Source organism: Pantherophis guttatus, chromosome 5, assembly GCF_059756535.1.
Source record: "Pantherophis guttatus breed Tessera chromosome 5, ASM5975653v1, whole genome shotgun sequence".
Classification (NCBI taxonomy): Eukaryota; Metazoa; Chordata; class Lepidosauria; order Squamata; family Colubridae; genus Pantherophis; species Pantherophis guttatus.
In genome coordinates this window covers 106,941,744-106,969,478 of record NC_142067.1, presented here as the reverse complement: position 1 = coordinate 106,969,478, position 27,735 = coordinate 106,941,744, and the positions used below count along the sequence as shown (strand labels likewise).

At 35.6% G+C, this 27,735-nt stretch overlaps 1 protein-coding gene across 17 annotated transcripts in view; it reads left to right on the top strand.

Moving 5' to 3' along the window:
- Window positions 1-17,953, top strand: part of MBNL2 (muscleblind like splicing regulator 2) — a 65,281-nt gene extending 47,328 nt beyond the window's left edge. For 9 of the 17 annotated variants that reach the window (XM_034417768.3, XM_034417759.3, XM_034417715.3 and 6 more), the window contains one exon: window positions 15,568-17,953. In XM_034417768.3, coding sequence (XP_034273659.1) covers window positions 15,568-15,695 — 128 coding nt within the window. In that variant the 3' untranslated portion in view covers window positions 15,696-17,953. Of the gene's footprint in view, window positions 1-130; window positions 226-15,567 lie in introns of all 17 variants that reach the window. The other 8 variants (XM_087895445.1, XM_034417733.2, XM_034417705.2 and 5 more) reach the window with 1 other exon arrangement.
- The last annotated feature ends 9,782 nt before the right edge of the window (window positions 17,954-27,735 follow it).

The following is a 27,735-nucleotide window of genomic DNA, read 5'->3' as shown; positions in this document are numbered from 1 at the left end:
GCATTGTGATTGCATGCCATCTGCTGGTTTAACATATGATGGCTTGCTGCTCTGATATTCACCATGCCAAAATTCCACTTCCATTGCCATAATGCTACCCACACCGCTTCATTGGCTCCCCTCCTGAAAGTTTCCATGATGCACAGCGCTACGTCCGCCACTGTCTCTGCACCAACAGCTCCTACAGCAAGTGTCCCCTTCGCTGCAGCAGCCTCAGCCAATCAGGTTTGCCTCTTTTAAAGCTTTCTTTCATTTCACAAATCCCAAACTCTAAATGAGTGCTGGTATTTCTTTAAAAAAAATTCTCTCAGGAGAATTTTTTTCTTCATGTTTTTTACCCATCAGACTTTTCTTTGAAGTAATTGTTTAACTAATATTTATGGACAGGTTGCACTTATTTAGAGTTAACATTTATGGCAAATAAGGATGTGGCTCTCTGTGTATTTTTTTTTTTTTTGGTATGTATGTGTGTCTCTAATACTAGCCGCTCAGTAGCCATTTTAGTGCTGATTTTGTTATCATCCAATTAACTTTTACATTTAAGTGTTAACTATCTTTTCTCCAGACTATAATTGTAATTAATTATTTAACCTTATAAAGCAAAAACAGACTTAAAAGATTGAGGCTGAAGAACATTTCTATGTACCGTATTTTTACGGAAGCTTGCATACATACTATAATTGCAAGATTCAGTGGGATTTTTAATGTGGGCTGCAAATTTATGGATGATCACTTGGTGGCAGCAAAGAGTTAAGAGTTTCTCTTACCTAATCATCCCGTCCCCCCCTTTTTTTTAGCATTTTAAACATGGCAGCTCTATTTAGCCCTAAGAATCATGTCTAATAATCATTCACAATATTGCTCTTTTCTTTCTGCTTTCTTTCTGTATTTAACTGCTTCTATTCATGGTAAAAGTAATCCTCAAATAGGAGTTATATCTACATTAATAGACATAATTCCTGTCTATAAACCTAATGAGGCTTAGAGAAGGTTATTCCTTTTTCATGTTTGTAAAATGGAAGTGAAGCAATTCCTGATTGGACCTGCAGTTGTATTTCCCTTCCCTCTGGCTGCATGTTGTTGCTGTTTCCTTTCTTCAAATTCTCACAGTGTATAGGAAATGCTTCTAAATTAAGGAAACTATTGAAAAGGTAATTAGAATTATTATTAGTAGCAGTAGAAGTCCAGGCGAACATAGAAGTACCATTATTATAGGAACTTTATTAAAAAGGGCTTTAGAAAACATCTGCTGTTCCCATTCTTCATGTATAGAATAATTACATAAGGAACTTCTTTCCTGGGTTCTCATTGAATTAAACATTCTTTGGAGTGGATTAACAAAAAACCAGCTCACATTTTCAATATTTTAAAGTACTAAAACTAAGGATATGTATTGGTTGTGTCGCCCTATTTTATCTTGCTTCTTAAGCTTTGCTGCCATTTTGGCAAACATACTGCGCTGTATTAACCAATTATTTCTGGAACATTTTATGAAATTAATCTATTTTTACAAAACCCAAAGCCAATGAAAAGTGCTAAACTGACAATATGTACAGCTATTCTAAATGTGTTACTTCTCAGTGAATGCGTGGGAGAAGTTTTTAAATATCCAAACACAAAAGCATTACAGCCTGTTCTTTCAAATTAGAGCTTGTCAGTATCAAAAGTGGTTTTTATTTTGAAAAGGCAACTGGACTGATTTTTTTGGAGGAAAAACAAGATGTTTCGCTTCCTATTCTGGAAGCATCATCAGTTGTATTGGATGCTGTGGGAGATGGAAGGACCTTTATTGACAGTTGAGATTAGTTGGTGGGAGGGGAAATGATAGGTTCTGACAGGTTCCAGGTTTAGAAGCATTAGAGTTTGTTAGATTTCTTTGTCTTAAGGCTGCTCTGACATGAGTTTAAGGAATGTTCTTTCTGCCAGATAAAAGCTAGTAGAAAACCGAGACACCCCCCCCCCAACTCTTCTATAAATGGTTAACAGAATCTAGACAGGCATATAATTAACTATGTTTTTAGAACTGTTTCCTTATGAATCTTGTCAAATGTCAATAGGTTCAACTAATTTCCAGGTTTATTTTCTTAATCAGTGAATCATAAAGTAATATATAAAATCATTAGGTAATTTAACTTTATTGAAGTAGAGGGTCAGTGCAGTATTCTTGCACGGCAGTATCCAAGAAAAATAAAAGAATGTGAAATTCAGATACTGTATAATTCATTGCGAAGGTAATGTAAAATGAAGCAAGTGCTAAAGAAATACAGGTAATATTACACACATAAGTGAATTCATGCTACATTCAAAAAGTAATTTTTTATCATGTCATAGTGTCATAGAACAATAGTTTTTTTCAAAAATCGTCATGCAGGACATGCTCAGTCAGTGAATAGTAGACACCTGTTTTGTCAGTTACATTTTTATTAAGTTTATCAGGATGTAAAATACAAAAGAAAATTAAAATAGCGGGGAAATGGGAAAAGGGAAGGGAAAAATGTGTAGGGTAAATGGGGGGGGGAAGGCTTCTGACTCTTTTTAGCACAGTAGAATGAAATAATAACATTACAGCCTCAATTTTTTTTTTTACTTTTACATGCAGATATATATATATATATATATACTAGTCATTTTTATAATAACAAACCTATCTAATCAGCAAAACCCAAAGTCAAAGTTTCATCCCCCCCTCCATCTCAAGCACAAAATCCAGAAGCTGTTTCCAAGTAGAAACAAAATTAGATGTGTTCTTTTCTTTGATCAAGGCAATCAATTTAGCCATCTCTGCTAGTTCCATCAGTTTTTCAGCAAGTCATTCATTGTAGGAATTAAGATATCTTTCTGTTTTTGTGTATAAAGCATTCTTGCTGCTGTCAACATATATAACAAAGTTCGTGTTTTTTTTCAAATTCTTTGTCCATTAAGCCTAAAAGAAAAGTCTCTGGTTTTATTTTTATATTTCACTTTAAGAATCTTCTGCATTAAAATATGAATCTTACCCCTTATTCTGCTTATTACCCCTTACCCCTTATTCTGCTATGTCACATGTCCAGCAAAAGTGATAAAAAGTTCTTGCTTTACATTTACATTTCCACCATGCATTTGAAATAGCTTTATATATTTTTGACACTTTATCTGGTGTTAGATACTACCCGTACATCATTTTATAAAAAAAAAGATTGAAAATTATAATTTAATGTAAATGTTAAGCCCTTCATCCACACATTTTCTCATTGTTCAAGCATTATACTATACCCAAAGTTCTTTGCCCATTGGATTATGCAAGACTTCACATATTCATTCTCCAGATTCTCCTTAATCTTAAAGTCTAACATAAGATCATATTTCCTGTAGCAGTTTAAAGGGCCCTACACAACGTTCCTTTCTCCAATTCTTTTTCCTGAAACACCCCTGTAAAATTAAGTTGGACTGAGAGAAAGAGATCAGGCTAAAGTCATTTAGTAAATCTGACTGGTATTAGATAATTGTACAGTTAGCTACCAACAATCCTTTAGTCTCAGTTAATTGCCGATTTTTAGATTCTGTCTTATAGTGAAAATCTTTTGAACATGGGCAAAATTACATCTAGGACACAGTGAACGGATTCACATGAACCATTAAACTATGATGTGTTTTAGAGCAATTAAGAAGTATGCCAGTGCCCGCTACTTAGACTTCTGACTTCCGTTGCAAGCAGGTACAACTTGGGAACTATAGTTAGTTCCATCATTTGTTTGATTAGAAGGCATTATAAACCAGGGGGCATTCCTAATGCAAATTAGCCTTCATGCTTTACAGAAGCCACTAAAATTATGCACGCAACTGTCCATGGTTTGTGGTACATCATGCACATGTTATGTATGTACCTTCCAGACAATGTTAACAATTGTATCTTTACCAGCAAACGTTATACTAAGATATAGTGAGTACTGTGATTGACAATTAATACAAAAGCTTAAAAAGAGAAAGAAGTGATTGACTTACTATAGAATACCTGTAGTTTCTAAGCTCCAGTACAAAGAAAGATTATTAGTTGTTGAACTGTTGCTGCTGACCTGTAGTGGGTTTCTACCGGTTCGCCCAAGTTTGGGGCAGTTCCGAACTGGTAACGAACCATAGCGAAGGTAAGAGGAACCCGTTACTGCTGCTGACCCCAGTGTGTCATCTATTTCATGTTCCCCTTGTCTACAGAAAGAGTACTTCTCTGAAATAAGGAAACTAACAGATGGGTAGACACTACATTGTAACAGTAAACAGGTTTGTTTACATAGTATGGAAATTACAGCTTTCCATAGTTTATATTGTAGGTTAGTTGATAAATTTCAAATTGATCCAAAGATTTTATTTTGTGTTGTTTTCTTAAAAAAAAATTAAAATATTTTCACAGAGAATCCGTCATCAGTAATTTGTTTGGTAAATATCTTAACCTGAATAAACCATTAAGATATCAAATGCTGATTTGTATCCTTCCTTGAGTTAGAAAGAGATCTCAGTTTAGTGAACCTAGTCATGCTAGGCCTAACCAGACATATCCATCAGAGGAAACGGATTAAGAAATCATCGTTGCTGTCCAAAGAGAATTTGAGAGAAGGGCCATGTTTAAATCACAGTTCCTTATACGGAATAGGAAACTTCCATGTACAAGAGATTTTGTCTGTTGTCCATATGTTCTGTTGTGCATTCAAAGTTCTGATGCTTTGGAGTAGACTTTCTTATTTGCTGAGACAGGAAAGTGGTAACACTGCAGCATTAATTGTAGGCAGGAATATAATCCAGAATATATGTTAAATCTAAAATATCTGTTCAATTAAGAGATGCACTCCAGAATTTGATATTACTAAGGTAACATATGGTACAACCAGCCTCATTATGGAGAACTGAGATTAAAATGGGAAGGACATAGAAGACTGAGTGAGAATACCATACCCACCACCACTTCTAAGCTAATTAGATGGCTTCTGTATTTTTGTTTTGGTTAGCGTGTCATGTATATTTTAAAGCATTTTGCCATTTATTTATTTTATTATTGTATAGTTTATTTATAATAGTTTGTTATTTTATAATTTAGTTTTATTTCATTTTCAGTCCATAACTCTAATTTTCAGTAGTATACATTGCACAAAAAAGAAGTAACTTTTCCCATTTATGTTGATGTATCAATTCCATAAATTCAAAATAAAATTCTGTGATGCTTTGAAAAATATGAAATATAGCTCCATTGTAAACATTAGTTTACATGAAGTGGCAAATAGACATTTTTAGTAGTCTTAAATTCAAATTATAGAATAAATTGATAGAACACTATCTTACTAGAGTTTTTTTTCTTCAAACACAGATAACTAGTTTAAATTAGTTAGTTTTAATCCTATTAATTTATATGATAATATTCAAACTCTGTTAAATATTTGAGTTCTTAGTAATGCTTTTTTTTGGGTCATTTTTTGGTTTTGGAAATGTGAAAATCAAGTAAAAAGTACTGGCACAGAATTATAGGTTAAGTACTGTAACAATATGAATGTAATATATACTGCTCAAAAAAATAAAGGGAACACAAACAGAAGACATCCGAGATCTGAATGAATGAAATAGCCTTATTAGATACTTTGTTCTTTACATACAGTAGTTTATACACTGCTCAAACAACTAAAGGGAACACAAAACTACTGTATGTAACGAACAAAGTATTTAATAAGGCTATTTCATTCATTCAGATCTCGGATGTCTTCTGCTTGTGTTCCCTTTATTTTTTTGACCAGTGTATATAATCTAAATAACATCTTTTTTTAAAAAACATTTGCTGATCGCATGCAGTAATTTTATTTTATTTTTTTATTTATAAATTTTATTTCTTTAAAAAAATACAAACAGAAAATTTACAACAAACAGATCGCGGTGAGAACCTTACACAATACATTACCTTCAATCCAAATATACAAGTGAGAAATAAAAACTAAGCTAACATTGTCCTCTTTTTATTCTGTTATTTAACCAAACATACCATAGGTCCCAACATTGGAAATAATGCAGAATCTTTTTGATCTCTTAAAATTTTTGTTAGCCTATCGGCTTCTGCACATTCCATAATTTTCCCTAAAATCAAATCTTCAGACGGTACGTCTTTTCCCTTCCAATTTTGGGCGAGACATATTCTTGCTGCAATTGTAATATAGGCAATCAGATACCATTTGTTAGTGCCTATTTTATCTGGCCTAATGTTTAGTAAGTAAACTTCAGGTTTCATTTGTAATTTGTATCCAGTAATTTCTAACAACCACCTCTGAATAAGTTTCCAAAATTCAATTACCCTGGGACAGGTCCACCATACATGGAAATAAGTACCTAAATAACATTTTTGATAAATTCTCCAATTATATTTTTGTAGACAGTCTGGAAGAATATGGATTTGTATCTAGTTGATGTACATGCCTATAGAATGTTCCTCATCAAACAATAGGAAATATACAGAATTTCTTTTGGGCTACACTATCACTTTTTCTATCCTTGATTTAGATCATTGTTGTTATGATTCAGCTTTCTGTCCTAGACTCACCAGTACCTACCTTGTTTATAACAGCAGTATCCAAAATGCTTGGTCATCTGAAACAGAAAAGCTATATCCATATGTCTAACTTTCAAGGTAGTCTGTAATTAAGTTCTAATAAGAATATCTCTTTTTGTTTCTCTTTTTATTCTTATACAAGCATATTTAATGGTATTTACATATCCCTGTTTGTTTCTGCAATGTCAGAAATGATGAATATGTATTCATATTTATCATATCATCTCAATATAGCAATAGTAATAGCACTTAGACTTATATACCGCTTCACAGTGCTTTATAGCCCTCTCTAAACTGTTTACAAAGTCAGCCTATTGCCCCCAACAATCTGGGTCTTCATTTTACCAACCTTGGAAGGATTGAAGGCTGAATCAACCTTGAGCCAGTGAGAATCGAACTGCTGGCAGCCGGCAGTCAGCAGAAGTAGCCTGCAGTACTGCATTCTAACCACTGCGCCACCGCGGCTCTATAACTGAGAATTTTTGTTTGTTTATGTGTTATTGAGATTTGTATCTCACCTTTGCTCGAGGAATTCAAGATCCAATTTTTCCTTAAAACAATAAGCCTGTGAAATAGATTGACTGAGAGATAGGGACTGATCTAAAGTTTCCAGTTAACCTATGCTCTAATTACTACCTTCCTCTGGAATCTAGCCTCCAGCACTAGAATTCTTCAAATGCTGGACTAAAAGCACATACCGTAGTATATTTATTTAACATGTCACAAAATTCTTGGTTGTCTATGTAATGCCAAACTTACTCCTTTGTAATCTTTGTAATTGAAAAAAACAAGTATGAAATTTTGTAACTTACTTAGGATTTCTTGAGAGATATAAGAAATTTCTAGAATTATTTGCATTAATTATTAACATTTATTTTTAATATTCACCTGTATGCTATAGGAGAAGAGATCAATAGGCATATATAAAACTATGTTAAATGGCATCAAACACTTTCCTATCTGCTCCCAATAAGCTCAGCATTAAATCTTAACTTGGTGGGACAATTGCTATGTCTTAACATATTTTTTTTTAGCCTCAATATTTCAGTATGCTACATTCGGGAGCTGACCATTTGTTCTCACGCATGTTTTACTTCCACTAGATACTGCTTTTATGTACAGCAAGCAACCTTCAATTCCAAATTCATGCAATTCATTCCATAATTCAAGTTTATTTGCAAACACTTTATGTAAATCAACAACTTTCTCACATTCATACATTTCTTAATGACCTGATAAACAGCAAAGCTTTGGTCTGCATATCCCTGCCTAACATAAAACTGCACTGCACAGCCCAAATTATGTTCATCGTGACCTCTTGCATCTTTTCACTCCGAATTTTAACAAATAGCTTCAATAATTTAATGGCCATGTAGACTCCCCTTCTGTATGGGAAACATAACAGAACTGCAGTTTTCATTTGTCCGTGGTGTGCAGGTTCAGGAAAAGAGGCAAGATGGCAGAAATAAAACAAGCTTAAACTGTGTCAGTCTAGGATTCAAACACTAGAGAGTTCCACAAGCCAGTCCAAGTCAGAGTCCCAGAAAGAGAGAATAAAGCAGGGATACAGGCTGGTGGAGAATTCTTTTTGATGGAGAGCAAGATCCTGTCAACAGCTCCAAAATAGTCCCAGATGCAGATACAGTTGAAGAAGATGTGTTGTCCTTGCTTCCTGAGTAGCTGAGTTCGTTGCTCTGAAGTTGCTGGTGCATCCTGGACCAGGGCACCCTGTTAAGATTGGGACTGCATCATACAAGTCTATCTTACCTGGTTTTGCTTGTGGTCTCATCTGCTCAGGTGGCATACTACCTGCCAGTTTCAAAACTGACAGCTCATCAAATGTTATCCCTCATAACAGGAGGGGAACAAATCCAACCATATTTTCAGAAAAGATTTGCTTTAATAGAAGCATAGAAACAAGGAAATAACCATTCCATTGAACTACATCCTGATCAGATTCTTTTTGGAATACCCTGTGGAATTCTGGGCACCACTGTTCAAAAACCAAATTGGAAGCAAGTCCAGATGAAGGTTACCAAGATGGTGAATTCTGAAAATGAAGCTCTGTGGGGAATAGTGAAGGATCTGAGTAAGTTTAATCCAAAGAGGAAACTGAAGGAAGGTATGATAGCAATCTTCAAATATCTGACAGGCTTTCAAAAAGAAGGAATGGATTTCCTTTTTATTGCTCCAGAGGGATAGCTCGTGAATTCAGATTAGAACGAAGGAGGTTAAACATAACGGAAGTTATCACTGGAACATGACATTGTGGCTCTCCTTCACTAGAACTCTTTAAACTGAGGCTGGACAGTCATTCATCTATCAAAGATGTCGTAGTGGATCTTGAATTCAGCATGCAAGTTGGACTAGATGACCTCAAATTATTATCAAATCTGATTCTGTGGTTCTATTGATAACTCCTGTTATACAAGATTATGCGACCTCCACAGATCTATTGCAATTCCCCTTTGAGAAGTTCACACAAAATACTACAAGATTATTACAGGACACTGCAACTGTTAAAATTATGAGCCAGTTGCCAATCACCTGAATCACAATAACATGACCGCAGTGGCTACAACTTTGAGGACCGGCTATCAGTCTCTGCATACAGCACTGTCATAACTTCAAACACTCAGTGAACACATTATCATTATAGTAGGCAATTATAGTAACAAATAATTATGGACCTTTCAGTGCATTAAATCCAATTGTATTGTCCAGATGAATTTTCATGTAATAGAAAAGTAACTAAAATTTATATGAATGTTCCAAAATTTTGAAGACTGTCTCATGCCAAATTAACAAAACATGTTAATGAACCTTGGATCCAGAAAACTACAGCCCAATCAGCTTAACATCAATATCTGAGGAAAATCTTGGAAAAGATAATCAAGCAGTGGATTTATAAGCACCTGGAAATGAACAAGGTGATCTCTAGAAGACAGCATTGGTTTCTAAAAAGCAGGTCATGCCAAACAAACATTTGTCTTTCTTCATAAAGAGACTAAATTAGTGAAGCAAAGAAATGTTGTGGATATAGTATACTTAGACTTCAATAAGACATTTAATAATGTAGACCACAGCCTATTCTTGATAAAGTAGAAGAATGTGAGATTGATAGTACCACCAGTACCACCACATGGCTTTGCAATTGACTGGCCAACCACACTCAGTGTGTGGTCCTCAATGGAACAATTCTACATGGAGACAAACATAAGTGGGACACCTCAAGTTTCTGTCTTTGGCCCACTCCTTCAACATCTTCATAAATGATCTAGATGAGGGAATAGAAGGAGAACTCATCAGACTTGCAAATGGCACCAGGCTGGGAGGAATTGCTAACACTTCAGAAGATAGACTCAATATTCAGAAGGCTCTTGAGCATTGGGCCCTAGTCAATAAAAGATGCAGTTCAGTGGTGAGAAAAATAAGGTCCGGCACTTAGGCAGGAAAAACCAAATGCACAGCTACATAATAAGTGATATTTTGCTCCAGTACTAATTGTGGGAGGGATGTCCCATCACCTAAGTAGGAGCCAACAGTGTGTTGCAGCTGCCAAAAAAGCCAATGCAGTCCTGGGCTGCATCAACATAGGGATAGTATAAAGCTCACGAGAAATCATAGTACTGCTTTATACTGCATTAGTAAGATGACACAGAACTGTGTCCAGCTCTGGCCACTATGATACAAAAAAGATACTGAGGCCTAGAAAGAGTGCAGAGAAGAGCAACAACGATAATAAGGAGCCTGGAGGCTAAACTGTATAACGAACTAAGGGAAGTAGCCTAACAAAAAGAAGACTTAGGGGTGATATGAAAACCATCTTCCAATACTCGAAGGGCTGTCATAGGCAAGAAGGGGTTGATTTATTCTCCAAAGTACCAGAAGGCAGGGTAAGAAGCAATGGATAGAAGCTCATCAGAGGGAGACCCAATTTTCAACTAAGGAGAAATTTCTTAATGGTGAGAACAGTTAACCAGTGGAACAGCTTGCCTCCCAATGTCTCTGAAACCCTGGAATTTGCATGCTGTTGTCATCAATATCATCATGTAACCAGGTTTCAATAAAGCATAGGGCAGCTGTGCTGTGAAAATCGGAATTGCATCTGTTTAAAAGGAATATTTCATCCATCTTGTTAGCAAGTGAATGTAAATTTGTCAGGAAGATTGAAGGCAGAGCAGTTCTATTTCCCCTATTCCTTAGCTAGTTCAAAATTCCCACCCTTTTACCTCATCTCCGTTTCCTTCGTTTGTTTTTGGGGTTTTTGGCAATCCATAGCTCTAGAGAATTTGCTTCTTCCTGTGTTAGAATCCCCTCCGCGTTTGTAAAGATGGGGGGTTTGCTGAGGAGCAACAAAGCTGCTCCTTAAAGAAACGTTGCTTAATTCTTAGTAGACGGTCTCGTGATGGTCTCTCTTAGACCATGTATGTGTATTCTTGATCTGTGCTCAGGCAAAATATGCATATACAATAGTTAGCACAATCCTGCTCTCCATCCATTCTGTATGTTGTGCATCATCAGTCTGGTTTATTATATTTTTTTGTAGTTTTGGATACTCTTCACCACCACAAATACACAAGTGTTAATTATGTCTTTGAGTGCAATAAGAACATTTCTTGTGCTACTGTTTGGTTGTATGCAAAAGTTTCAATTCTCATGGTCAAATTGGATATTTTGAGGAATGAAATTCGACACAACCTCTACATACTAAGTTAAAAATAGCACTTAGCAATAACGATAGCACTTAGATTTATACACCGCTTCATAGTGCTTTACAGCCCTCTCAAAGCAGTTTACACAGTCAGCATATTGCCCCCAACAATCTGGGTCCTCATTTTACCAACCTTGGATGGATGGAAGGCTGAGTCAACCTTGAGCTGGTCAGAATCAAAGGAATCGAACTGCTGACAGTCAGCAGTCAGCAGAATTAGCTGGCAATACTGCATTCTAATCACTGCACCACCACAGCTTTTAAAAGGACATAGTTCTTCAAATTTGAATGCAAATTTATTATATGCAATTATTTACGGAGAATAAGAAAAGAGTTAATATAGTACACATGGACATTTGGACACACGTTCAGTTGGTACATTATGACATCTCCTTTGGCAGAAATAACAGTTTCCAAATGTTTCTGTAGGCAAGAATCTTTCTGCTCTTTTGTTTTCAATTTTTTTTAATTTATCAAAATGGAAAATAAAAGGAAACTAGGAGAAGGGAAAAGGGGCAGGAAAAGAAAATGTAAGGTAAAAGGGGAAAACAGAAGGTGACTTCCAACTCTTTTTTGCTCAGTGGAAGATAGCAGTATTACAGCCTCAACTTTTTACACATTAATATATACTAGCTATTTCTATAACAATAAATATATCTAATCGGCAAAACCAAAATCGAAGTGTTTTTTTTTATCGCAAGCAAAAATCCAGAAGCGATTTCCAATAAAAAACCATAATTAAATATATTATCTTCTTTGAATAGAGCAATCAATTTAACCATCTTTGCTTTCTCTTCCTTGCTGTGGAAATTATGTATTTCTTTTTGCACTTAATAGTCTTTAGAAACGTTATAAACTATTACCATTTATGTTAACAAAATTCACTATATTCTTTCAGATTCTTTAACCTTTTTAAAGAGAAAAAAACCACTTTTCATACATTTTAAAACACTAAACGTTTCTTTAAAAACATTTCCAAAATCAATAAGTTTTAATACATCTTTTTAAACTGCCTCTTAACATACGTACTTTAAAATTCATTTTCAGTAATATTTTACAAGCTTTAAAAATTACTCAAAAATTATATATGAAAGAAAAAACCATTTTCAAACTCACTTTATAAACACAAACAAAATAAAGCTGCATTAAAGCTTTCTTTCAATTACATAGATCAGACTAATAAAAATCCAACTCCAATTGACTAATTCAATTTAAATAACTCCAAGTTATCTTCACAGAATATCCATTTAAAGACTTTAAAGTTTTTTTAAGTTAATCTTTTTTTAACTTCCTATTAGCACAGATACTTTCAAATACACTTTCAATAAAATCTTACAAGCTTTAGGAATTGCTTAAGATAGATATATCTTAAGCAATTCCTAAAACCACTTTACATTAAAACTTTCAAGTATATTTATCAAACTGATAAAAACCTATCCTAATTCCAATTAACTCATTAAGTCACTCCTCCCATTTTATCTTCATAAAATAAACTCTTTTTCTTCTCTGGAATGTCTATCAAGTAAATTATAAATTCTCTTTTTCTCAAGGATTTCTCTCTTTTTATTAATTTATAATATAAAATACAAAAGAAAATAGGAAAAATAGGGGAGGGAAAGGGAAGGGAAAAGTGTGGAAAAAGGAGGAAAAAGAGGAAAAAAGGCATTGACTTCCAACTCCCTCTGGTGCAGTAGAATAAGATAATAACATCAAAAGTAAAGTTTTTACTTTTACATAGTAGTATAAACTAGCCATTTCTATAACAACAAACCTATCTAATCAGTAAAATCAAAAATCAAAGTTTCATTTTTTTCTACCTCAAGCACAAAGTCCAGAAGCGGTTTCCAAATAGAAACAAAAGTAATTGTGTTTTTCTTTAATCAAAGCAGTCAATTTAGCCATCTCTGCAACTCCATCAACTTTTGCAGTCAAGGATCAACTTTTTCTCAAGGATTTCTCAACCTTATTAGTATCCATGAAGAAAAAGTCCCAAACCTGTCCTCTTGAAAATTGCAGATTTTCTTGGAACTCTTTTTTCCATATGTTGGGCGGTTTATATTTATATAGGTGTCAGGTTTATATTCCAAGATTGCAATTGAGTCATTTGCATTGTCAGCTACTTGTGAAATTGCCTCACTGGTTTGGTAGCTTCCTATACATAATTGCATCTCTGAAGTAATTTGAGTAGGGTTTTTTTAACATCCTTGGAACATAAATGGCCTATATAAACTATAAAATTTTCAAATACATCTCTAATAATTTGCTCCTCCATCTTTTTAACTCCCTCTTTAGATTTTTGGTAGATCATTTAAGAATTATTGGCCGGTCAGGATTCATAAAAATCAAAGCGTTTTAGCCACCCGCAGCTAAGCAAACCAAGCTACAAATTACTGAAAAATAATAAATTAAAACCACAACTTTCTACCTTTATATTTCTCCATCAAAGTTGAAAAAAAAGTACTCCACACTTCCTTATTTTAACTTGCCTTCAGCAACCTTCTTCCTTGTTGTTTAACAATAAAGAAACCCCCAAAATGGCACAGATCTTCAACAAGGAATAACAAGCTGTGACTAAAGAGAGCTTCTCTTAGCTTAATAAAGATTAATAGTCCTTAAAAGTGATTAAGGAATAAAAAGCACAACTTAATGTCCATTTGAAAAATAAATTCCAAAACGGCTGCTTTTTTAAACAGCATAGTGATTGCAGCCCTGGCTCCCATTCACTGGCTCACCAGCTTGCTCCAAAGCACACCTGAAGCTGCGTGCTGTATGGAGGATCTTGTGGGATGATTCTAGGGTTCTCCCTAACCCAGGAGAATAATATAAACTAAAGGAATGCCAGTTCCTTCTGGTGGTAAGTAGAAAAAGTGACAGTCAGAGAAAAACCCTTCAGGGAGCCCCAGGGATCTCTCCTTGGGCATGTCGTCAGTTGGCCATCTTCACCAGAGGCCAAGAAACTTCCTGTTCTTTTGGAATATTTTCCCACTCATTCTTACAGAACTTTTCTAGTTTAGAAATATTCCTAGGTGTCCTTGCATATATTATATGTTTGAGATCACACTACAGTTTCTCAATAATATCCAAGTTAGAATACTGAGAAGATTATTTCCAAACCTTTTATCTATTTTTCCTGCAAGCACTTAATGGTTATTCCAGAGTGTTGTCTTACTGAATTATCCAGCTACTTTCCAGCTTCAATATCTTCCACTATATAAGAATATTTCTGAGCCAGAAAAAATCTTCAAGGAAGAATAGGAAAACACTCCATGAAACTTCCTTAATTTTTTCCATACAACTACATTTGTTTATTGTAAAATAGTCTGCCTATCAAAGATTCACACACTATGTTAAATCATAAATTATGGTTTATCAACTGCAGTGGCTAGGTTTATTGCAGGCAAAAAATGAAGTGAAACATTCAACCAATATTTTTCTGTGTTAGTAAATTATTTGTCTTTATATTACATACATACACCTTATTAGCATAAACATATATACACATATAGATCATGCAAACAGTTGATTAAAAGATCTAAGAAAGATTTTTTTAAAAAAACAACATCCCAGGAAAAAAAATCACATGTTTATTTCTAGTATTAAATTGTATGGTTCGTTTCCTAGGATAATGTGTTGATCCAATTTTATAAAATATGATTAAAGCCTGATATATTGACTGTCCTAGGTTATTCCAAATTCTGTCTTTATAGTGTGTATGTGAACATATAACAAGACTTTCGAATATGAAGCTTCAAACTACAAATTTTTTTTAAAGCGATAAAACAATCTGAAAACAGTCCAAAAAAGTTATTAAAAATCATGTTCTAAAAATTATTAAAAGTTATATCAGTCTGTTGTATTGAGGTTAATCAATTGTAACTTGTAAGGAGAAAAATCAGCCTTTTCAGTCCAATCGAATCCAAGAAAGTGGTTATAATTCTGAAATAAAATCCAAATCAGGTGCTTTGTTTTTGAATATGTAACTTATTTCCAAACAACATTTAGCATATAAAATGAGATTAAATATCCATGGTTTGGTCTCTCATGCGCTTTGAAAATTAATTAACATTACTGTTGTTAAAAAATTGCATGCAATATATATTTTAACTTGCAAAAATCCTAAATGAAGTGAAATAAATGCACTTCTATGTGCTATGTGGAATTTTTAAATTGAAACTATTAAAAAAGGAGAAAAGTAATAGCATTGATAAGAATTAAGTGTTCCAGTAGAATTAAATATTCCAATATTCCAATAAAATATTGCATTGAAAGTCATCCGTGTTTTCTTTTCTTTTCACAGATAATCCTGAAATAGTGAACAGGAATGGCATGGAATGTCAAGAGGCCTTGTTGAGAACAGCAAAGCATTGTTACTGTACATACAACCCTGTCTCTTCCTTAACAGAATTGCCACAAACTGCATGCTGAGTAAAGAGACAAGTTTACTTTTGTCCACACTTAAGAGCTAGTGCTGCTATATCGTATATGAATATTAAGATGGTATGCTTAGTATATTAAAAACTAATCTAGTTAACTACCTGATGCCAGCTGTGATGGTTCAAGACATAAAAGGGTAATATTTTACTTTTAAAAGTTTTATATAACACTGTTTACTTCTTAGGAATATTGTCTTACCACCATAAAATAGTGAATGTAAGTAGTCCCATTCATGTATCGCAGGGTTCACAGTTTTATGACTCTTTCAATGTTAGCAATAACTGATTTACATTGGCCACTAAATCCAGGATCTAACTACATGAATAGTTTCCCATGAGAGCTGTTGCTTTGGTTGCATGTTTCTTAAACTGACCTCCCTGCACCCCAGTTTACACAGAGAAATTCTTTTGAAACTGGACTTTCAAAAGTATTTTGTAATGCTGCAAAGGAGAATCTGGTCCCAGTGATGTAGGTCAAGGAAATTTAAAAACAAGATACTTTGGGATATCAGTGCTACTAGTTGCACTGTGATGATTGTTTGGGGACGAAATAAGTGATGCAGTGGTGGAATCACCACTAGAAGTTCCAGAGTAGTTTTCCTAGCTTGGTGTCCTTCGGATAAGTAGGATTTTTCCTTCCAGCATATGCAACCAGCATAGCCAATGGTCATGCTGTGGGTAGGTGGGTGGTTGGGGAATCCGGGGAGTCATAAGAAACCTAGGTTGAGGCACAGTCAATTGGATGAAGGTGAAACAGAAGATCTAAACCAGAGATGTCAAACTTGTGGTGTCACGTCGTCACGTGACGTATCGTGACTTTTTCCCCCTTTGCTAAACTGGGGATGGGCGTAGCCAGCGCATGACCCATCCAGCCCGTGGCCCGTGAGTTTGACACCCCTGATCTAAAGCAAAGGTGGCAAACTACGGCCCCTTTATGACTTGTGGATTTCAACTCCCAGAATTCCTGAGTCAGCATGGCTAGCTCAGGAATTCTGAGAGTTGAAGTCCACAAGCCATAAAAGGGCCATAGTTCCTCACCCCTGATCTAAGGTAAAGCACAAATTGCAGCAATGCACACAAGCTGCTTTGGGATATGTATGGAGAAGTTATATGGAATCACAACATTCTAGAATTAAATCAAACATTTGCACAGTATGATTTTCATACCCCTAACAAAAGTCTTGACTATGTTATTTTACAAAGAGAGAATATTTTTTAAAGAAGTCTTTGCAGAAGTGCCTAAATTTTGTCACATAAAACTTGAAACTTAAGTGACACTGCAGTCTATAATTGAATCTATGCCAAGTGATTCAGCTTTCAGATTTGCAATCAGGTTACCAAAAATCATTTGTTATAAAATAACTTCTTCCCAGTTAAATAAATGGGGCTACAGATTATATAAGATTATATGAAATTCTATTTCAACTCAAAACTCAGTGCAGTCACTGTAAAAGCTAATAAGTGACTCTAATATAGACAATTTGGAAAATACAGAAAAGGATATAAAAAGAACCTCATTTTAATTCATTGTTACTACTACCATATTTTTAAAATAAAATTTAAAAAGATTACAACAAAGAGAAAGAAACTAGTTCTTTTAATTGTTTATTTAAAAGCTTACTTTATGTCACAGAAATGCAAAGTTATGTTTAATACAGCTGTATTAAATACAGAATGTATTATATACAGCTGTATACTGAATCATATACAGCACACATATGGGCAAAACATATTTTAATATTTACTTTTTCAAAACTGCATTGATTTTCAAAACAGTTATACACAAATTTGTTTGTTTGGAAGGTTGTACCAAATACATTACATTTAATGTTTTGTATATTGCACATATGTCACATAAATATATAGTTTTAAAATTAATGTTTCTAAACAAAAAATTGTCTAAAAATATGCATAATTATTGGAAACATTTTCCCTTATGAAAATTATAAATGATTGCAGTATTTTAACTTAGGCTTTTCAGATTGATATGGGTTTGGCAGCATTGCCTATTCTAAGAGACAGATCTACTAATTTATTTTTAATAACTTTATTTTTCAGTATTAATTTTGTGTTTCAAATGTCTAATGTTGTTTATATTAACCATAGTTTAATCATTTAAAGAGGAACACATACCGTACACCCAAAAATCTTATAGAAAACATGTTGTAATCTTGCATTTATTTTCATCTCAACTGTGAGAAAAATGTATGCAACTTTTGTTTTTACTTATAAATTTGTCATTATAACTTGTTTGTTGACTTGGCTGTTTACTTAACCTCTGTGCTAATTAATAATTTTTTTAATGGTCCATTTAAATATTTGGTAGATTATTCAATAATACAAAATGGCAAATTATGTATGCTTAAAATATTTAAACTGTAGAAAAAATATATGAACATAATACATTTAAACAATTATTTTCTTAGAATCACTCTGATATTATTTACTCTATTGAGAAACATACTTTTAAGACACTTGTGAATTTTTTTTCTGGATAAAGACTGAACAAAAGAAAATGTATTTTTAAAAAATCAGAGAGATCCCCTCTGTTGGATATAAGTTTGTTCTGTTCCTACATTAACCAATATATTAAATATTAAATTATTTCTTCCTGATAAAGATCAAGTTGATCTCCTTGGGGATATGTTGGAATACGTGCTTTAGGTAGTTTTAAAGTATGTCACAGAGAATGTACAAATAGTAAAAATGACATTGAGTATGATTGATACCTATGCAGTCCACTTTTGAATTGAGCCCTTAAATTGTCCCTCACCTACCCTGTTACAGATTTTTGAGGAAATATTGCTCCATTTGTCTCTGGCATATTATGTCAATAATTCCATTTTTATTCCGCTCTGATTCCACCTTCATGAACAGGTTGTTTTCTTTTTTTTAATAAGCATATTAACATTCCTCTGCTTTGAAGAGGACAATATTACTTGATTTCAGTCCTATCTAGATTATTTTAATCTTCAAGCATTTTCCTGGAAGGACTGTACTTACTTTGACAAGTTTCTTAATTTCACCAGTTTCTAAATTTTGACATTTAAACCAAACCAAATTAAACTTCATTCCAACATAATCTTTATATGAGATCACAAAACAAGTTCTGACCCTGTCCTACATTTGTATGTATTTGTGGGTATACATGTGCACACACATATGTACATATACATGTGTATATGCTAAACTAACTATGAATGTGTATGTCAAATGTAATGTCCACTTGCAAAAGTAACTTAGTTCTATTAGTTTCAGCAAAACTATCTAGGACAGCAGAAATTATGAAAGTATAGACTTGCCCCATATGTATAGCTGTTTCCAAAGAAACAATTACTAGTCTGAGCTCTATTCTCATATTCACCATAATTTATTTAATCCCTGTGCTTCTTGCTTTGGGTCTGTATTAAATAACAGCCTAATAATGAAATGTTAAGGGCATAGTTTTATTTATTATGGATTAAATTTGTAGAATATATTGATTTGGGGATGGTATAAAACTTTTTTTGGGTATAAATGTTATTTGCCAAAATTTCAGTTATATTTTGAAAAAGAATGCATAATGATAGAAAATGGAGGGCATGTTGTTGTGTATATATATGTGTGTGTGTGTGTGTGTGTGTACAGTTAATATCTCAGGTTTCTTCCCATGTAATTGTAAACATATCCCTAAAAGGGTAGTAGCGACGTTTCGACGAAATCACATTCGTCATCTTCTGGCTAAAGTTCTTGGTTTGGTGCTTATGGGCAAACTGTGTGAACGTAACTGACGTTTTTCTATGAAAAGAGGCAAAGGTGCATTCTGATTGGTCAACAGTGCCGTTGTATTCTGATTGGCTGATGACGGCACTGTTGACCAATCAGAATGCACCTTTGCCTCTTTTCATAGAAAAACATCAATTACGTTCACACAGTTTGCCCATAAGCATCAAACCAAGAACTTTAGCCAAAAGATGACGAATGTGATTTCGTCGAAACGTCGCTACTACCCTTTTAGGGATATGTTTACAATTACACAGGAAGAAACCCGAGATATTAACTGTACACCCGTGTGTATATACCCGTGAAAACTTACACACACGCACACACACACACACACACACACACATATATATATGCACACTAACCTAGAAATGGAAGCATAATTTCATATTATTTGAGATATGCCTATACTTTTTGTAAGGTCTTCACCAAAGTATCTTAATCTGTCTACTCTATACAAAATTATTTACACTGCTAACAGTTAAATAAATCCCTCTCATTGATTCATGTCATTAACTATTTAGTAAAATACATACCCATTTATAAGTGTGTTGAGGTATAATTTAATTACCTATGTACAACCATGAAAATAAAAAAAAGCCTTTTAAAATCATTCCAGTATATCAGTGTTCTCTATGAGACAGAGAAGCAAAATGCTTGAATGGAAAAATGCATCTTTTTTTGTTTGTTAAAACATATAAACAGAAGGAAATTTAATTTGCTTTCAAACAATAGTGCCAGATATACTTCGCATTTTCAGTTCACAGTGGAGCAACACCATATAGTAAACTTCCATAGGACAACACGTTGTTCGCTCAGTTTTGTTGCTTGATACCAGCTATCTCAAAGTACTTTAAAGTTGATGATGCTCTTTGAAAGGAAAAAAAGCACTGAAACTGTCAGAGGTGATCATTTCAAAAATCGTGGACATTGTTTGGTTCAATGTTCAATGCAGGGGTGTCAAACTCAAGGCCCATTGGCCGGATCTGGCCTGTGGGGTGCTTAGATCTGGCCCGCAGGGGCACCCTGGGAACAGCAAAGAACCAGCCGGGTGCCCCTGCCAGCAAACACGGACCTTGGGAGGACTGAGCACGGTCCTCTCAAGCTCTGTTTTTGCTGGCAGAGAGTTGCAGGAGGCCGTCACAGCCGAAAATGGAGCTCGGGAGCCTGTTTTTGCTGGCAGAGCGCTCGGGTCATCACAGGTGCCCCCAACACGAGTGACATCGAGCTGGCCATGCCCTCCTGGCCACGCCCACCCTAGCCCCCCAAGATCAAACACAACCCTGATGCAGCCCTCAATAAAATCAAGTTTGACACCCCTGGTTCAATGAGTTTGTGCCCAATGTCTATTGCATATCTATCACAATCCTGAAATTTTAATGAGTCTTCACTTTGGTCAAGATGGATTCATTGTCCTCTGCTGTCTTGTTGGAGCACTATAAAAATATTTGACTTCATTAATATATGTATACTTGGGTGTGAGGGGAAGGAACAACCCACTGGAATCTGGATTTTTTCATTGTTTGTTCTACAGGGAATCTCAGACAGTGTTCACCCTAACCTGAAGAAATGGCCTTGCAAAAAGCATGAATTCTATAAGCCTTTTCTCCAGTCTGACCATTCAGATACATCCTTCCAGTTGTCTAATTCTGTACGAGTATATATATATGTATATGTATATATTCATATACTTTATGTTTACAAGTGTGACTGAAACATGGCAAAACAGTCTAGCGGTAGGTTGGCAAAAGAATGGGATATGTTTGTATACTCTCTCCATATTTATTCAACCGATATGCTAAATATATATGGAGGGAGATTCTATGGAAAAAATGATTGTTTTTAACAAATAGTGTATTTAAACAGTATTTTGATAGTTGAAAATGCAAAAGATCTGGAGCAGGGGTGAAATGCTACTGGTTCGCTCCAGTTCGGGGGAACTGGTAGTGATAAAAAACTACCGGTTCAAGTGAACCAGTAGTTTAAAAAAACCTACAAATTCGGGCAAACTGGTAGTTTAAAAAAGCAGTTTAGCTTTGGAAATCCTGCTTTCTAGGAAATCCTGCTTTCTAGCGAAGCTAAATTGCGCAGCACAACTGATTCCCCCCCTCGCTGTTCTACTTACCCAAGCCTCCTTTTGGTGCTTGCATTCGTGCGGTGCACATTTGGTGGACACTGCGCATGCGTGCACACGCAGGCCAAGATTATATTAGCCACAAAGAAATCATTAGATTTACAGAATTGGAAGTCATTGGGACTTCCAGGGCATGGCATTTTGATCTGGTCACAGCATAAGAAGTCGTCATTCGGTTTTTTTTCCATGGCTGGGCTATTGCCATGGCTGCATCTCACCTATCCATGCTTCATGAGCTGGCAGCAGACATTAGCATGGGAGTTGTGGGGGAGAAGGAAGGATTGGAATGTGAAGAAAGGGGAGGATGGAAGCCCAGCTGAGCCATCAAGAAGCTCCAGCCAGCCAAGGTCATTAAAGATATGCAGGGCTGGGAACCGAGCACTTGTTTCCTGAACAATATTCAAGCACCTGATTGGACATTTGCAGATAAGCAGGGAATGCTGGGTGAAGAAGAAGGAAGATTCCTTTGTGGTGTTTGCATGGGAAAACCTCTGATTCAGCTTAATGTCATCTGTCATCTGTCCCCACTCAGTCATCTAACTGAGACAGCTGTTTGTTTTGGATTTTATTTACAATAAGGAAGAGATTTTTGACCATAAGAGCTATTAAGCATCCTATCTTCTGGAACAGGAGTCTCCAACCTTGGCAACTTTAAGACTTGTGGACTTCAACTCCCAGAGTTCCTCAGCCAGCAACATGATGAATAGCTTCTGCCTTTCAACAGTTAAAATAGTCAAGAAATAAATGTACTTTGTAGGGTTGCAATAAAGGCCTTGGAAAAGATATTCAGATACCATAATTTGTCTATACCTACAAAGAAAAGTGGTGCAGGCATTTTTTTTCCCCTTTTTCTACGGAAGCAAAAGTTGAAGAAGCAGGATTTTAAAAATGATGCTTTTGTGTAGTTTGGTGCTTGAGAATAGCCTAAGAATAGCCAAGATAGCCAAAATAAAGAAAGAAATGGATTGTAGAACTAATCAATCTAATGTTGAAATATGATGACCAGACATATTTTGGCATAGTATGCAAAGCTCTAATTCTCTTGAAAAGTCTCCAGGGTTGGGAAGAAAAAATGAACAGCAACAATCAATGAATGAATGAATTGAATGAATGAACAGCAGACTTGAACGGTTGGAGGACTTGATAAGCTAAATTGGAACCGATCACTTTAGAGGTCTATGCAGTTAGAATTGACACTGGCTTGATGGCATGTAATCAGTCCATCAATCCTATCACATTATGATTTTATTGTGCTTTTTTACAACAATAGAAAACTCTGCATTTAAACATTAATCTTCTGATTTATAGAGTGGTAGACTGCCACCAGTTCAAACCAGTTCTAGTGAACCGGTAGTTCCGACGATCAGCTGGCCATGCCCCCACACCCCCGCCCTATCCTATCATATATTTTCTTCTTTCTGGCTCAGCTGATTCTCGTGGCACAGATGATTTCCACACCTCCGCTGTTCTACTTACCAGGGCTGCCGTAGAAGGTAAGCAGCTGAGCTTCAAATTGCTGTATTTTGAACGTGCGCTCACAGAACTGGTTGTTAAATCAGTTGCAGCCCACACTGGACTCATACCACTACATTCATCAGTATGATTGCAAGAGAATCCAGAGATCATAAAGAGATACATGAATGAGAGGTGATCCTGTACAGTAAATGACTGAACTGTTCATTAAGGTGTTTCTTATACACCTTATATATAAAGAAGCATTCTTTCCCCTTCTTAATGACTTCTTAAATACAGGTAGTCTTTGACTTACGACCACAATTGAGTCCAAAATTTCTGTTGTTGAGACATTTATTTTGCCACATTTTACAAACTTTCTTGCCACATTTGTTAAGTGAATCACTGAAGTTGATAAGTTAATAACCCAGTTGTTAAGTGAATCTGGCTCCCCTATTGACTTTGCTTGTCAGAAAGTTGCAAGCTTGGGATACAGCAAGGGTCATAAATATGAACCAGTTGCCAAGCGTCTGAAATTTTGATCACATGATTATGGGGATGCTGCAAAGGTCGTAACAGAAAAACTCATAGGTCACTTTTTTCAGTGTCAGTGTAACTTTGAACAGTCAAAGTTGTTCCCATCTATTCGCCCCCATCTATTCTCTGCCTCCCAAGTCCCAGCTGATTGGGAGGAAATGGGGATTTTGCAGTAACCTTCCCCTGGATTGGGGAGGGAATGGAAATTTTACAGTATCCTTCCCCTGCCACGCCCACCAATCCACGCCCACCAAGCCATGCCACACCCACCAAGCCACACCCACAGAACCGGTTGTAAAAAAATTTGAAACCCACCACTGTTGCTAACTTATGAGAGCACTTATTCCACAACAGCTATATTAGCTCAAGAGGTTTTGATGAAGGGCTTTGTCAAAATCTTTTTGAAAATTAAAGTTTGCAATGTCTTGGTTGGCACCCTCTAAAAGTGTGGAAGAACTTACCATGCAGAATCCATGTTCCTTTTCAGCAATGCTCATTCTTCTACAAGTTTGCTTGTTTTTCTTCTTTTCAATAGCACTTTTAACCATTTTCCATGAACTGTTGTGAAATTAACTGACTTACAGCTTTTCTTCTATCATTCCTTGATCTCTTTTCAAAATTGAGGTGAAAATAGCTATTTTCTAATTCTCACAAACAGGAGCTAATGCTAAAGATAGGTTGCGTGTTTGTTCCTATGAGAAAATCAGCAATTTCATATATAACTTGGTTAAGAATTTTTGGGTGTACATTATTTTAACCCAGATATTTTATTTTTCTAGTTTGTTAATATGTCTTTCATGTCTCATTACTTCTATTTGTCTTCTGATCCTTTTTCAAAATCTACTTCAAGTCTAGTCATCTGATCTATATTTTTACAATAAAGATGAAAGCAAAGAATTCATTCATTTTCTCTGCTGTTTCCCTAGTTTTCTTTGGCATACCTTTAATGGTTCCATCATGCAGGGTTGGCAGTAATAATAATCGTAATAAAAGCAGGGCTGAACTTTAAAAATGCAAGGTCAGTTCAGACCAAGAATAATTAACAAAGATTGTTAATATAGGATTTTCACAGAGGTTCTTCTGGAGAAAAGTAAACTTTCTTCCAATCCATATGTTTTAAATTATGTTCTCAAGCTGGAAACATGTGTTTTTTCAGAAATATAGAATGTAAAAGATGAGAATTAGAGCACCCAACGATCCACTACTATGAAATCTAACCTTATCGGAAGAATATAGCAAGCTTTATATTTATAGAAAATTTAAATCAACTTGCTGTGTTAACTTTAACACTTTTTTTTTGTAATAGCAGGGTTCATGTTTTAATTCTAACCAGGGGGGGAAAAAAACACTTAAATCAACCCCAGCTGACCAAAATGTCTTCTTTCAGCTCTGCCATCTTCATCCGTTTCATTGTGCTTTGCTGGCATCTTGCTATAAGTGAAGGGAGAGGGCGAAGAGGAATTTGTGGAAGTGTGAGCAGGAGAAAAGAAGGATATAAGCGGGGAGGGAAATACACTGAACCAGGTGTCAAACCGGAATGATCCAGCTCCCAAGGATGCCTGACCTGGGAAAGAACATGAAACCACTTCTAAACACTCCTGACATCAAAGTGGTTCCCAAAACACTGAGCTAGGATGCCATTGGACGCTACTGATGTGGTCAAGGGGGGAGGGCCAGGGAAAAGGGAAAACTAACCTTTGCACGAGAATACTCAGATCTGGCCTTGCTTTTGTTGCAACCACTAATCCTTAGTAAAACAACCTATCGCTTCAACCAAATGGAATTGAGGGTCTTTCTTTCCTAGGGACCTAGCTGGGACAGATCTGACATTTTCTACGTTCTGGCAGTAATAAAATCAAGTTTATTAAAATATCTGCCTCAGTATTGCTCTATCACCAGAGCTTTAGAAGGTGAGGCTGCTAATTGGGTCTAATTAGCACTGCACGATGAAGATGCCAAAGAGTTACACAATTTTGAAGCTTTCATGATGGCCCTGAGACAATAGTTCAAGGATCTGCTGGCAGATAAGAAGGCCAAAACCAGGATCAAAACCATCAGTCAAGGAAGGAGATCCGTTGCAGCCTATGTCAAAGAATTCAGAGGGCCAGCCAGCAAACTCCTGGGCTTGCTCCAAGAAATATTACCACCAGATTGATTTGTAACTGGCTGAGAACCATACTCAATGAGTAGTTCTTAATAGTGCTACATCTACATGGAGGGAAATAAACAGTGGGGTACCACAAGGTTCCATCTTAGGTCCAGTACCCTTCAATAACTTCACAAATTATTTAGATGAGGGAATAGAAGGGAAACTCATCAATAGTTTTCTCTAAGGCCCTTGCCTTAACTCCTCAGCTCTTCAACCCTTCGGTCGATTTCACAGCCCTGGGAAATCTTGGTGCTCTCCCATCCAGGTACAGGCAGTCCTTGATTTACGACCAAAATTGAACCCAAAATTTATGTTGCTGAGTGAGGAATTTGTTAAATGAGTTTTGCTCCATTTTACATCTTTTCTTGCCACATTTGTTAATTGAATCACTGGAGTTGTTAAATTAGTAACACGGTTGTTAAGTGAACGTGGTTACCTCATTGACTTTGCTTGTCAGGTCACAAAAGGTGATCACATGATCCCAACACTCTGCAACCATCATAAAAGTGAATCAGTTGTCAAGCAACCAAATCTAAATCATGTGACCACAGGGATGCTGCAATGATCATCAGTGTGAAAAACTATCGTAAGACACTTTTTTTCAGTGCCGTTGTAACTTCGGTCATTAAATGATCTGTTGTAAGTCGAGGACTGCCTGTACTTTTCAGTGAGATGGCCAGCCATGTAAATTTGATTAAATAAATAGCCTATTTTGCCTAGTTTTCTGAAATCCGCTCCGATCAATTACCTTGACTGTATGCTGTTTAAAATCAGCAACATATTGCTAGAGTCTCTTAAGATAAGCTTTGTCATTTTTTACTGTGAGCACACTGGCCCACATTAAAAATGAAAATCTGTTGCCTGTTCTCTGAACTACTCTTAAAGTAGTCCTCGTGGACACTGAAAAATGTGACTTGTGACTGTTTTTCACACTTACAACCCTTGCAGCATCCCCATGGTTGCATGATCAAACTTCAGATGGTTGGCAAGTGGTTTATATTTATAACCTTTGCAATGTTCCCAGGATCACGTGATCCGCTTTTGCGACCTTCTGACATGCAAAGTTAATGGGGAATCCAGATTCACTTAACAACCGTGTGACTAACTTAACAAATTCAATTATTCACTTAACAACTCCAGCAAGAGAGGTCGTAAAAGTGAAACATTAACAAATGTTTCACTTAGTAACATAAATTTTGGGCTCAATTGCGGTCATAACTTGAAGACTATCTGTATTCCGCAGAGGTTTGACCACAACGCTCTTTGCTCCAAACCAGCTCCAGGCAAGGATCTGAGGGTGCCACAGTTTTATTTTATTTATTTATTTATTTGTCAAGTTCGTATTAGATAATATATATAAGTATAAGCATGAATTGAATACATAAAATGAATACAAATAAAAGGAACATTAGGACAGGGACGGTAGGCATGCTGGTGCTCTTCGGCTGTGAAAATATTTAGACCCCTCACATCCTGGACATAAATTGTTTCAACTCCTACCCTCAAAATGACGGTATAGAGCACTGCACACAGAACAACTAAACAGAAGAGTTTTTCCCCCGAACGCCATCACTCTGCTAAACAAATAATTCCCTCAACACTGTCAAACTATTTACTAAGTCTGCACTAATATTAATCTTCTCATCGTTCCCACCACCCATATCCTTCCACTTATGACTGTATGACTATAACTTTGTTGCTTGTATCCTTACGATTTATATTGATATTGTTTCCTGATTGCTTATTTGTACCCTATGACTATCAAGTGTTGTATTTTATGATTCTTGATGAACGTATCTTTTTTGTACAGAGAGCATATGCACCAAGACAAATTCCTTGTGTGTCTAATCACACTTGGCCAATAAAAAATTCTATTCTGTTCTGTTCTGCTCTGTTCTAGTCTAGTCTAGACTAGTCTAGTCTAGTCTAGTCTATATATATTATTATATATATCTTATGCATGATTAAATCAATAACATTGATTTAATCAATAACATT